Raw genomic sequence first — 12,273 nt, 5'->3', positions numbered from 1 at the left:
AGAAGCCTGCAATCCCAGCTACATGGAAGGCTGAGGCAGGAGAATTGCTTAAAATCAGGAAGTGGAGGTTGCAGTGAGCCAAGATCGCGCCATTGTATTCCATCCAGGGCGACAGAGCAAAACTTCATCTCAAAAAAAAAGAAAAAAGAAATTAGCAAATGCTACCCATCAGGACTGCCTTCCCTGGATAGCCAGCTGTTAAACTAGCATCAGCTCGCCATTGGTTCTGGTCCACCCCACTGAGATCTGGAAGACAGGCAGAGGCACATTCCGGTGATGCCATGGCTAGGTTAGATACGTGTTGATCTTGTTAGCTCTATGTGTGAATTCGGAAGTAACCCTGTCATTATCCCATCTCTGCACTCCAGACTTGTATATGCTTCCTCCAGAGCCACCATGGTCACCCCATCACCTGCAGACCTGGATCACAGACATTCATGATCACCCATGCCTGCCCCGTCACCAGCCCCTTCCCACCATCACCCACCCACAATGTTGTCACCTCCAACAAGGAGACTTAGAGGCGGTCTGGGCACTCTGTGCTTCTTCTCTGAGAACTAGCTCTTACTGCCATGGGCTTGGGACTGGGTGGGTTCTAACCTCAAGCCCCTGCTTTCCGCAGTCAACAAGTGGAAGAAGCTGTACTCGACCCCACTGCTGGCCATCCCTACCTGCATGGGTTTCGGTGTTCACCAGGACAAATACAGGTGAGCTGCTCTGCTCACTGCTTGCCTCACCGGCCTCTCCTCTTCTTCCTGTTGTGATTCCAGGCATGGCTGGGACCCCGAAGCCGTGGGCCAGGTCTTTGCTTCCTGCCTTCTCGTAGTTTTGATCTAGTTTGCTGCCCAGCCAGTCAGAACCTTTGATCTCACCTGGGACCAGGACCTTGCAGCCCACGCAACAGTCCATCCTTGGCGGCCGGTACTCCTCTCTCCCCTGTTCATCTCCCACCTCCTGGGGTGCTTGTGTCTTCCAGGTTCTTGGTGTTACCCAGCCTGGGGAGGAGCCTTCAGTCGGCCCTGGATGTCAGCCCAAAGCATGTGCTGTCAGAGAGGTCTGTGCTGCAGGTGGCCTGCCGGCTGGTGCGTACCCAGAAGTTGCTCAGCTGCCACGTCAGGGAGGGCACATCACATCCTAGTTTAGCAGGCGCTTTAGTCATTGACACATCCGGCCCCCACCTCCCTCTGCTGCACACTGGGGGGCTGGCTCACTGACTGCCATGGCAGGCGGTTAGAGCCGAGATGATGGGTGGTCAGTCCTGTGGAGGGCCCTTGGGGGGCCATGAGCATTGGAGGAAGGAGCCCCGGCCTCAAACTGAAGGCTTAGATTAGGCTTCCTGGTGGAGGGTGTTTCTAAGCCAAGACTCTCAGGATGAGTGGAAATAGCAAAGTGCTGGGTGGAAGAGGCAGAGGATAGATGAGGAGAGGATGGTCCGGCCAAGGATACAGCTGGGGCAAGGCTTGTGTGGAAGGGAGAGCATATGGCATTTGTTCATTAGTTCATTCATTCATCCCCATTAAATATTCATCAGGCATTTGCTGGGTGCCAGACGCTGTCCCCGGGGCTGGGTGCAGAGCAGGGAGCAGCATAAACATGGTTTCTGTGTCTTAGAGCTCACAGTCTAGTGGGAGGGGCCAATAGTGAATCAAACAGTTGCACAAACTATGACAAGTGCTCTGAATAGAAGCGGCCCCTGCTGTGATTGAGAGTAAGAGGGCCCAGTTTGCATCGCTGGAGGGATGGACGTACCAAGGGAGCGACATGCTGAGTCCTAAGGTCTTTATGTTCAGTATCTGCAGTATGGCACTGCAGTGCGGAAGAGATGGAGTTGGTCTGGAGAGGTCAGCGGTGACCACATCACACGGGGCCTCGCACAGCAGGCTGAGGGGCTGGGATCTGTCTTGAGGGCACTGGAGAGCCACAAGAGTGCTGGGATAAGGGGAGGGCGGGGTCAGCTCTGGGTACAGAAAGGCCCTCAGGGGCCATATGGGGAGGGACTGGAATGGGGAGAAGAATCTGAGTGAGGGTCCATGTGGGAGAGGACAAGGCTGAGGAGGGTCCCGGGCCCCGGGGATGGAGAGTCTATAGGAGGAGAACGAGCAGAATTTGGTGGACAGTTGAGCCCTGGGGTCAAAGAGGGTTGGGGATATGATCAGAATGTAGCTGACACTCGGGCAGCAGACACAATCAAAGAATTGGCCGGGCGCAGCAGCTCATGCCGGTAATCCCAGCACTTTGGGAGGATGAGGCAGGTGGATCACTTGAGCTCAGGAGTTCAAGACCAGCCTGGGCAACATGGCAAAATGCCCTCTCTAATAAAAATACAAAAAATTAGCCGGGTGTGGTGGCGCGCACCTGTAGTCCCAGCTACTTGTGAGGCTGAGGTGGGAGGATCACCTGAGCTTGGGAAATCAAGGCTACAGTGAGCAGTGATTGTACCACTGCACTCCAGCCTGGGCAACAGGAGTAAGACCCTGTCTCAAAAATATATATATACACACAGCAAAAAAAGAGTCTGGAGCTCATAGGGACAGCTGGAGCTGGAGATCAAGATATAAATTGCTTAACAAGATTTATTTCTGCTCTCTAGGACAGGTGAGAAGAGCTCTTTGATATCCACAGGTGCTGAGTCATTTTTGCAGAGAGACATTAACCCCTTTTCCCTCTCCTGAATTTGTCATCAGCTAAGAGAGAAATACAGGCGTAGATGGGAAGCCACGCTTTAGCTCAATTGATGAGCTCCCTGAGAGCCTGATTAGAGGCGTGCTCAATGTGCTGTCACAGCGGGCTCCTCATGCTACCCCGGATTTAGTCAGGTTTAACCCCCAGTCACAGTGTCGGACAACCCCAGGCCTTAATAGTGGGGCTCCCTGTCCTGGTCTGCACCATAGCCTCTCTGTGTTAGTCGTACTGCTCATGCAGACACTGACTTGCTTCTTCCCCCAGCTGGATGCCCTGGAGTTCCTCCATGAGAATGAGTATGTTCATGGAAATGTGACAGCTGAAAATATCTTTGTGGATCCAGAGGACCGGAGTCAGGTAAGAGCCAGCTCCTGCCCACTCTGGAAGATCTCTGGGCTCAGGTTCCCATCTGTCTCCAAATTTCTATTTATTTCATAGTGCTTATTACAGACAAACGATTGCTGTCCGTCATATATAAAGAGCTCCTTCAAATAAATAAGATAAGCAACTTAGTAGGAAAATGGAAAAAGGATAAGAAAAGCAATTCTTAAAAAAAGAAATCCACAGGCTAGCTAAATAATATGAAAAGATATTCAACCTCCTTAGTAACTATAGAGATGTAACTTAAAACAAGATACTATTTTCACCCTTTGAACAAAATTAAGCATGATAATAATATTCATTGCTGATAAGGATATAAGGAAGTAGGAATTCTTCATATACTGTTGGAAGCATGAATTGGGAAACCCTTTTGGAAGGCAATAACAGTCACAATTTTAAATGCACCTGTTTTTTGTCTTTGATTTTGTTTTGAGATGGAGTTTCACTCTTGTTGCCCAGGCTGGAGTGCAATGGCACGATCTCGGCTCATCACAACCTCCACCTCCTGGGTTCAAGCGATTCTCTGTCAGCCTCCTGAGTAGCTGGGATTACAGGCATGCACCACCACGCCTGGCTAATTTTGTATTTTTAGTAGAGATGGGGTTTCTCCATGTTGGTCAGGCTGGCCTCCAACTCCTGACCTCAGGTGATCCGCCCGCCTTTGCCTCCCAAGGTGCTGGGATTACAGGCCTGAGCCACCGCGCCCGGCCAAAATGCACCTGTTTTTTGATCCACAAGTTCCTGTCTTAGGAAGGTGTCCTACCTATATATTCATGGGATTGTTCAAAAATAAGTGTACAAGATGTTCCTGGCAACACTGATTGTAATAGTGAAATGGGAAACACCTTAAGCAGGATACTGATTAAATAGTATTTTAAAGTAACTTCTAATTGCTCTTACAATTACAAATGACAGAAACCCAACTTTACATGCCTTAAGCCAAAAACCAAAAGGGAATGTGTGCAATGTATTAGTCCACAGAATGGAGCAATCAAGGACTGCACTGTCTCGGGCATGGCAGGATCCAGGAGCTCAAACCCTGTCATTGGGAAGCCGGCTCTCCCATCTCTGGACTCCTCATGCTTCTGCACTGCTCGTTGTCAGGCAGACTTATTCCTCATGGTGACAAAATTGCCACCAGCAAATTAGGCTTAAATCCCCAAAGCTTAGCAGCCCTGGCAGAAACAGACCTGAACTGCATGGACTGAGAACTGAGGAAAGGCAATCCCAGATGAAAATCCTGGAACTAAGCATTAGGAATCTTCAGAGAAACAGAACTGGCAGGGTGTGTGTGTGTGTGCACGTGTGTGTGTGTTTGTAGAGATTTATTATAAGGAATTGGCTTATTGATAATGGAAGCTAAGCAGTCCTGAGATTCTTCAGTTTGCAATCTGGAGACCTAGGAGAGCCAATGATGTAAGTTCCAATCCAAAGGCCAGCAGGCCTGAGACCCAAGAAGAGGGGTTGTTTCAGTTCAAGTCCAAAGGCAGGAAAAGACCAATGTTCTAGCTCAAGCAGTCAGGGAGGAGGAGCTTCTGGTTACTTAGCTTTTTATTCTATTCACATCTTGAGTTGATTGAATGAGACCCACCCACATTAAGGAGAATAATCTGCCTTGCTCAGTCTACAAACCCCAATGTTCATCTCATCCAGAACACCCTCATAGACACTCCCAGAATAGGGTTTGGCCAAATGTCTGGGCACCCCATGGCCCAGTCAAGTTGCCACATAAAAATGACCATCATGGCCAGGCCCAGTGGCTCACACCTGTAATTCTAGCAGTTTAGGAGGCCAAAGTGGAAGGATCGGATCGCTTGAGCCCAGGAGTTCAAGACCAGCCTGGGAAACATAGGGAACCTCATCTGTACAAAATAAAAAATAATAACCTATCCAGGTGTAGTGGCATACACATGTGGTTCCAGCTACTCGGGAGGCTGAGGTAGAAGGATCACCTGAGCCAAGGAGATTGAGGCTGCAGTGAGCCATGATCATGCCACTGCACTCCAACCTGCGTGACCCAGTGAGACCCTGTCTCAAAACTTAAAAAAAAAAAATTATTATTTTAATGAACACCACAAACTGTAAACAGAAAAACAGGGAGCAGAGGAAGTGTATAGGTCTTACATAGACAAAACCAACAGTTGTCCACTATCCATATGGTGGAATAAGATGCAGCCATTGAAAAGAAGACATGGACTGGGCACAGTGGCCAAGGCAGGAGGATCACTTGAACCCAGGGGTTCAAGACCAGCCTGGGCAACAGGGCAAAACCCCATCTTTACAAAAAATCGGCTGGGCATGGTGGTGCATGCCTGTAGTCCCAGCTACTCGGGAGGCTGAGGTGGGAGGATCACTGGAGCCTGGGAGGCTGAGGTGGGAGGATCACTGGAGCCTAGGAGGCTGCAGTGAGCTGTGATCGCGCCACTGCACTCCAGCCTGGGTGACAGAGTGAAACCCCATCTCAAAATAAATAAGTAGATATTTTTGAAAGAAGATTTGGTTAACTTTATGTATCAGGCAGAAAGCATTTAACTTTTATTTTAAACTCAGTTAAGCCTTATAAGAACCCTTTGAGGTGGGGACTATTATCATCATCATTTTACAAATGGAGAAATCATAGCAGAGAGAACTGGTATAGCTTGCCCAAGGTTGTACTGCCACCAGCGGGCTGAGTTGGCATTTGAACCCAGGCCATCTGGCCCCAGAGTTAATGCCCAGAACCACTATTAAAGTGTAAAGTGCCGGTGCCCAACAGGAGGTCTGGTGTGAGGCCTCTGTGGAAAACAAGAGCCCCCTCCCCATCCACATATGTTTACCTGGTTATTTAAAAAAAAAAAAAAAATTTGGAATGATGCATACGAAACTGTTACTAGTGGTTATTTCTGGGCGATGGGTTTTAGGGGCTGGGAGGAAATATGGATGGCTGGTTTGGGTTCTTTTTACTTCACATCATTTTTACTATGAGCATGCCTTAGTTTTGTAAGTGAAAAATGTCATCTTTGGTGGAATGTTTGTTGTCACTTGCACCCACGATGGAAATCTCTGACTTCTACGCTCCTAACCTCCAATCTGTATGGCTTTTCCCTGTGTCCACAGGTGACTTTGGCAGGCTATGGCTTCGCCTTCCGCTATTGCCCAAGTGGCAAACACGTGGCCTACGTGGAAGGCAGCAGGAGCCCTCATGAGGGGGACCTTGAGTTCATTAGCATGGACCTGCACAAGGGATGCGGTACGAGGCCAGGGATGGGTTTGGGACCGCAGAGACATGCTTCTTATACAAGGGCAGCTCTAGGAGTTCACAGCCAGAGACAGCAGGTGGCCAGACAGGAGAGGCACTAAGGGCGCCAGGACAGGGATTGGAACCACAGACAGCGTCCCGACCGCAAGGGAGGTGGGTGGGGTAGCGGTTCAGCACTAAGCATAGTGGGAGGCTGGGCACTGGGGAGCCTGAGTTCCAGAGGTTGGGGTTCAGGATCTGTTGTAGACTTGGAAGATGGGAGTTGCCTAGGAGTCATCCAGGAGGGGCTGTTGAGGAGGTGGTTGGCCACCACATCTGGAGTGTGGGAGGGAAATCTGGGCAGAGGCTCTGCACTATCTCAGAAGTTATCAGCCGAAGCCCTGGGAGAGGATGGGATCATCCAGGGAAAGTGTACAGACTAGGAAGAGGGCCCAGGGCAGATTTCTTGAGCCCCTCTTTCTCACATCCCTTTATATGATGGCCGTCCACATGCCTGCCACATCCTCCCATCAGACTGAGCTCCCCCAGGACAGGGATGGCACCTCTGCCTCCAGCATCGGGTGGTGGAAGGCCAGCACGGACAAGTAGTGCTTGTCGAGTGCTTACACAAAGCGTTGTCTAAATTAAGCGTTGCCTTATGCTCAGGAAGCATAGGAAAAATAAACTGTCAGAGTCTCCCCCGTCCTCCCCCACTGAGGCTGGGTTTGGTACCCATCCTTCTGGGCTCCCATGTGTTCTGTGTCCTTTGTCACTCAGGTAGTCGCACGCTATAGCTGTCTCCCCACTAGGCTGTCACGGGCTGGGACCTGACGAGATCCTGGTCTGGGTTTTCAGAAGTGAGCTGGGCCTGGCACACGGGTGCTGAGGCTTGATTGAATGAGTGCATGAATGAAAGAGGAGTGGATGAGGGTGACCTGGTAAAAGGGGCTGAGAGAATGGTTGAGTGAGAGTAAGAGAGAATGAGTCAGCTTCTGCCTACTCATGAAAGTGAATGAGCGGAGGAGACAGCCCATATGGCTGGAAGGCTGGGTGTATGAGTGTGTGGTTGAGTCAGTGAGAGAGAGGGGAAGGAAGCGGGGTGGACCCACCAGTGAGTGGAGCGTCCAGACTTGAGCTGCCACCTTTACTCCTCCTTCCCCAGGGCCCTCCCGCCGCAGCGACCTCCAGAGCCTGGGCTACTGCATGCTGAAGTGGCTCTACGGGTTTCTGCCATGGACAAATTGCCTTCCCAACACTGAGGACATCATGAAGCAAAAACAGAAGTGAGTCTAGGGGTCAGCAGAACCCCTGCAGGTGGACAGAAGCCCAGAGCCCAACTGGGAGCAGGAGGGAAGGGGAGGTGGCATCCAGCAGAGCCCAAGTCCTCTGAGCCGCACAGGCATGTGCTGCAATGTCCACACAGCAGGCGAGGCAGGTGTTCCGGAGCCACACTGCCTGGGCTCAGACTCTGGCACCACCACTGTGGGGTGTTAACGTCTGCAAGCCTCGGTGTCATGCTCCATGAGATGGTCTCCTACTAGCTCCTACCTTATGGGACTGCAAAGAGTTCAGGGAAGTCAGGTGCACACAGCACTTAGCACAGGGGCTGGCTCATAGAAAATGCTCATTGTGGCCGGGCACGGTGGCTCACACCTGTAATCCCAGCACTTTGGGAGGCAGAGGCGGGCGGATCACGAGGTCAGGAGATCGAGACCATCCTGACTAACACAGTGAAACCCCGTCTCTACTAAAAATACAAAAAATTAGCCAGGCGTGGTGGCGGGCACCTGTAGTCCCAGCTACTTGGGAGGCTGAGGCAGGAGAATGGCGTGAACCCGGGAGGGGGAGCTTGCAGTGAGCCAAGATTGCACCACTGCACTCCAGCCTGGGCAACAGAGCGAGACTCCGTCTCAAAAAAAAAAAAAAATGCTCATTGTGTGTGGGAAACTATGACTCATTCATCACAAACATGCAGGCAATCTGAGCAGGATAGGCCCAGGCCCTGCCTCAGCACTGGTAGCACCACCTATCCAGTGTCCACACTGCCAGATCAGTGCCTTCACCTCTGTGTAAACCACCAGGTCTTACCAGTGCTGGTTTAAACATTCAGCACCAAAGCCAGTGGACAGCGGAACATATGAGGAAGTTCTGGGGTGAGATTGAACACTAAGGGCATTGAGCAGCTGGACACAGAGGGAGCACTAGGGGTATGGGTTCAGCACTAGGGACAGCAGGCAGCTGGGCACAAAAGGGAGGCACTAAAGTGTGTGTTCAGCACCAAGAACAGCAGGCAGCGGGACACAAAAGGGAAGTGCTAGGGATGTGGGTTCAGCACCAGGGACAGCGGAGCACAAAAGGGAAGCGCTGTGGGTATGAGTTCAGCACCAAGGACAGTCGGTAGCTGATCCCAGCGGGCGTGCTAGGCATGCACTTCAGACATGAATATCAGTTGCCCAGGCCGGGCACGGTGGTTCACGCCTTAATCCCAGCACTTTGGGAGGCCAAGGCAGATGGATCTCGAGGTCAGCGGTTCGAGACCAGCCTGGCCAACATAGTGAAACTCTGTCTCTACTGAAAATAACAAAAATTAGCTGAAGCAGTGGTGGGCACCTGTAATCCCAGCTGAGGCAGGAAAATTGCTTGAACCCGGGAGGTGGAGGTTGCAGTGAGCCGAGCTCTCGCCACTGCATTCCAGCTTGGGTGACAAAGCAAGACTCCGTCTTGGACTTGTTGCCCAAGTCATCTGGGAGGCAGCTGGCCATCTACGTCTGAAGTACAGGAGTGAAGTCTAAAGGGAGACTCAGACCCCAGGAATATCTCCAGAGCCATCAGCTGAAGCCCCGGGAGAGGATGAGATTATCTGGGAAAGCATATAGAGTGGGAAGAGGGTGAACCCTCCAGTAAATGGCGTTGAGTCCCTCATGCTTCCCTGTTCTTAGTGTGCCGTGAAGTCCTTCCCAGTCCTTCCCTCACATGAAGCCTTTCTCGTTTTATTTTACTCCCTTCGTGTCTCCCAACTTCCTTCTCTCAACCATGGACAGCTGCTCAAGCACACTTAACGTGTGTTCTGCTGATGTGTTCACTTAGATGTATTTGTACCCTCAAAATCGCATGCTGGCCGTGGTGCTGTGTGTGATTTGCGTAAGTGATGTTCCACTCTGCGTCTCATCTGTCTCTGGCTCTCTTCAGCTTTAACCCTATCCCTACATGTGGACCGAGTTCACTGCTTCTGACTCCGGCTTCTAAATCAATTTTCTATAGACATGTCTGTGTCCTTAAACTATATATGGTGGTACTGTGTGTTAATTTGTATAAATGGTACTATGCTCTAAACCTCATGCTGTTTCTTGCCTTCTTTCACTCAATGTTATGTTTTTAACTTTAACTATATACCTAGTTCACTACTTCTGAATACTCCTAAATGTGTTAGTTTAGATGCATCTGTGTCCTTAAAAACTCTATGACGTTCTTGGGTATGTGTTTAATTGGCATAAGTGGCACCATGCCCAGAATTTCATCCTCCTTCAGACAAGGGGATGTGTGTCGTCATTTTGACTTCCTTCTACTGACTGTTCAAAGCTAACATTTATTATACTCTTGTCTGTGCCAGGCACTGCCCCTGGTGCTTCCCCTGCATCCTCACAACTGCCTTGAGCTGCGTGCTCTCATGATCTGTGGCACAGAGAGCTTAGGTAATCAGTCCAGGCCACACAGCTACTAAGCAGGGGCTCCTGGGCTCAAACCTGGGCCATTCAACTCCAGAGACAGCCCATGTCACCTACGTGCTGCTTCCCAAGTGGAGGAGGCTTATGAGGTGAACTGGTGATTCCTGGACCCAGCCTACCTTCACTCAACAAATACTGAACCCTTGCCATGTGGTAGACTCTGTTCTAGGCCCTGGGGATACAGGAATGAGTAAGACAAAAACCCCTGCCCTCAGGGAGCTCACATCCTATTGCGGGAGACAGGAGCTAAAGGGTGAAACACATGGTGTGTCAGAGGTCAGACTGATGAGGGTCATGAGGCCAGGTCCTGGGTGTCCACTGGTGGGACTGTTGGTGGGGGTATGCAGCACACTTGTAGGTCTAATGTCGGGGGCAGGTCTCGCAGCGATGGTAACACGTAAAATGCCCCCTGAAGGACCATGAAGCTTTAAACAGTGGCAAGAAGGATGACACAGTTTGATGCTAATTTGCCCCAACATCCCTGCGGAAAGAGGAAGAGACAGGCCTTCAGCCCCCAGACTTCCACAGGCAACCTCTGCATGGGAAGCCAGCCTCAGAACCTGCTAGAACACAAGTCCATTGCCCCATTTTCTTGGAGCTTATTTTTACACTTACTCTCTAGCTTTAACAGATGGTGCTGGGGTTTTCTGCTCACAGTGGTGAGACAGGTTTCTTTTGAAATGAAGCCAGGTGAAAACGAGTCACAGTCCCTGTGTAAGTGAAGGTAGTGAAATGCTCCCTCACACACTCTAATGGGTTAGTTCAGGACAAGGCTGAGCTGTTCTCACAAGGAGACCCCAAAACACTGCAGCTTCCATGAGGGAGGGTTCACTTCTCTCACTAACAGTCCCAAGGCAGGAGACTGAGGGCAGTAGGGGGGCCTCAATTCCCTGTGACACACACACACATCCTTCTCTGGATACAACAGAGAGCACACATTGTGGGTGCCCAAGGAATAGCAGCAGATCTGGCGCGGTGGCTCACGCCTGTAATCTCAGCAGTTTGGAAGCTTAGGTGGGCAGATTGCTTGAGCCCAGGAGTTTGAGACCCGCCTGGGCAACGTGGTGAGACCCCATCTCTACAAACAAAGTAGCCGGGTGTGGTGGCATGCGACTGTAGTCCCAGCTACTCAGGAGGCTGAGGTGGAAGGATCACTTGAGTCCAAGGAGGTGGAGGCTGCAGTGAGCTGTGATTGTCACTGCACTCCAGCCTGGGCAACAGAGTGAGACCCTGTCTCAAAAAAAAAAAGGAAAGAAAAATCGTAGTGGAATGAAGAACAACTAAGGAGTGAATGCTGAGCCCGCCCAGGCTTCAGTGTGGACACAGAGGTCGGGCAGACGCAGCCCCAATGTCGGGAGTTCAGGGCTGGGAGGAGACACGGACAGGAAGCAGGAGCTGCAGGTGAGGGTGGAGGCAGCCCGGCACTGTGGGAGCAGAGGGGAGGCATAGGACCCCGCCACCGGCTCCTGGAAACCCTCACCTGGGAGATGCCTGACCTGGTCTCTAGAGAACACAAGAGCCTCCCAGGTGGGCAAGGGGGAGGCAACATTCCTAGGCAGACAGGACAGCACAGCTCTGAACCCTCTCCACTTACGCATTCAGTGCCAGGTTCCTGAGGCCAGTGGCTGTGCTGGACACCCAGGTTAGAATCAGCCCATGGTGCCTCTGAACTCCAGTCTTGTCAGGGAAACTGGTCTCCAAGGCTCCCCTGGGTTGTCTTCTCCCCACTTCACTTCCTAACTCCTAAGAGCGGTCTTATCATGCTTTTCACATCCCCCCATCTAAAGAGACTTGTTGAATGTGACTGGTTCACAGAGAGGGTCTGCACTCGCCAACATGGTGCAGGGTGAATTAAGACAGGTCATGGTAATCATCTCATATCAATGATAGCAGCATGGGTAACAGTAATTCCACAGCCCCAGCTCCAGACCACAACCATAGAGGGCCAGGCGCACAAAAATGCTCTCTGGAGAGTAGCTGGCAATGTTGACACTGTCCCCCAGATGCACCTCCTCACCCCCAGCCCATAGTCTGTTAGCCCAGACAATAACCAAGGGGACCACAAGGGGGCGATGTTGCTACATGCTCGTTTCCTGGCACCCTAAGGTGCCCTGCGCTAGGACGGTTTACTGGTATACATGGCCTTTTTCCATTCATTCAACAGATACTCATTTTTTGCACATTGTAGTTCACGACAGACAGAATGAGTAAAAGAAGGAGGAGAGGCCGTTGAAGTCCCCGAGGCTTTCTGGCATTCAAGGCCCCTTG

The 12,273-nt window shown here is 51.1% G+C and overlaps 1 protein-coding gene across 4 annotated transcripts in view; it reads left to right on the top strand.

Moving 5' to 3' along the window:
* VRK3 (VRK serine/threonine kinase 3) overlaps positions 1 to 12,273 on the top strand; it is a 48,771-nt gene that overhangs the window by 29,353 nt on the left and 7,145 nt on the right. For 3 of the 4 annotated variants that reach the window (XM_003814357.7, XM_003814358.6, XM_055103367.2), the window contains exons 8-12: positions 623 to 707; positions 977 to 1,082; positions 2,947 to 3,039; positions 6,160 to 6,292; positions 7,443 to 7,563. In XM_003814357.7, coding sequence (XP_003814405.3) covers positions 623 to 707; positions 977 to 1,082; positions 2,947 to 3,039; positions 6,160 to 6,292; positions 7,443 to 7,563 — 538 coding nt within the window. Of the gene's footprint in view, positions 1 to 622; positions 708 to 976; positions 1,083 to 2,946; positions 3,040 to 6,159; positions 6,293 to 7,442; positions 7,564 to 8,975; positions 11,741 to 12,273 lie in introns of those variants that run through there. The other variant, XM_034945154.3, reaches the window with a different exon arrangement.

The sequence above is a fragment of the Pan paniscus genome, chromosome 20, assembly GCF_029289425.2.
Source record: "Pan paniscus chromosome 20, NHGRI_mPanPan1-v2.0_pri, whole genome shotgun sequence".
Classification (NCBI taxonomy): Eukaryota; Metazoa; Chordata; class Mammalia; order Primates; family Hominidae; genus Pan; species Pan paniscus.
The sequence above is the reverse complement of the archived record's forward strand: the minus strand, read 5'-3'. Positions and strand labels throughout refer to the sequence as shown.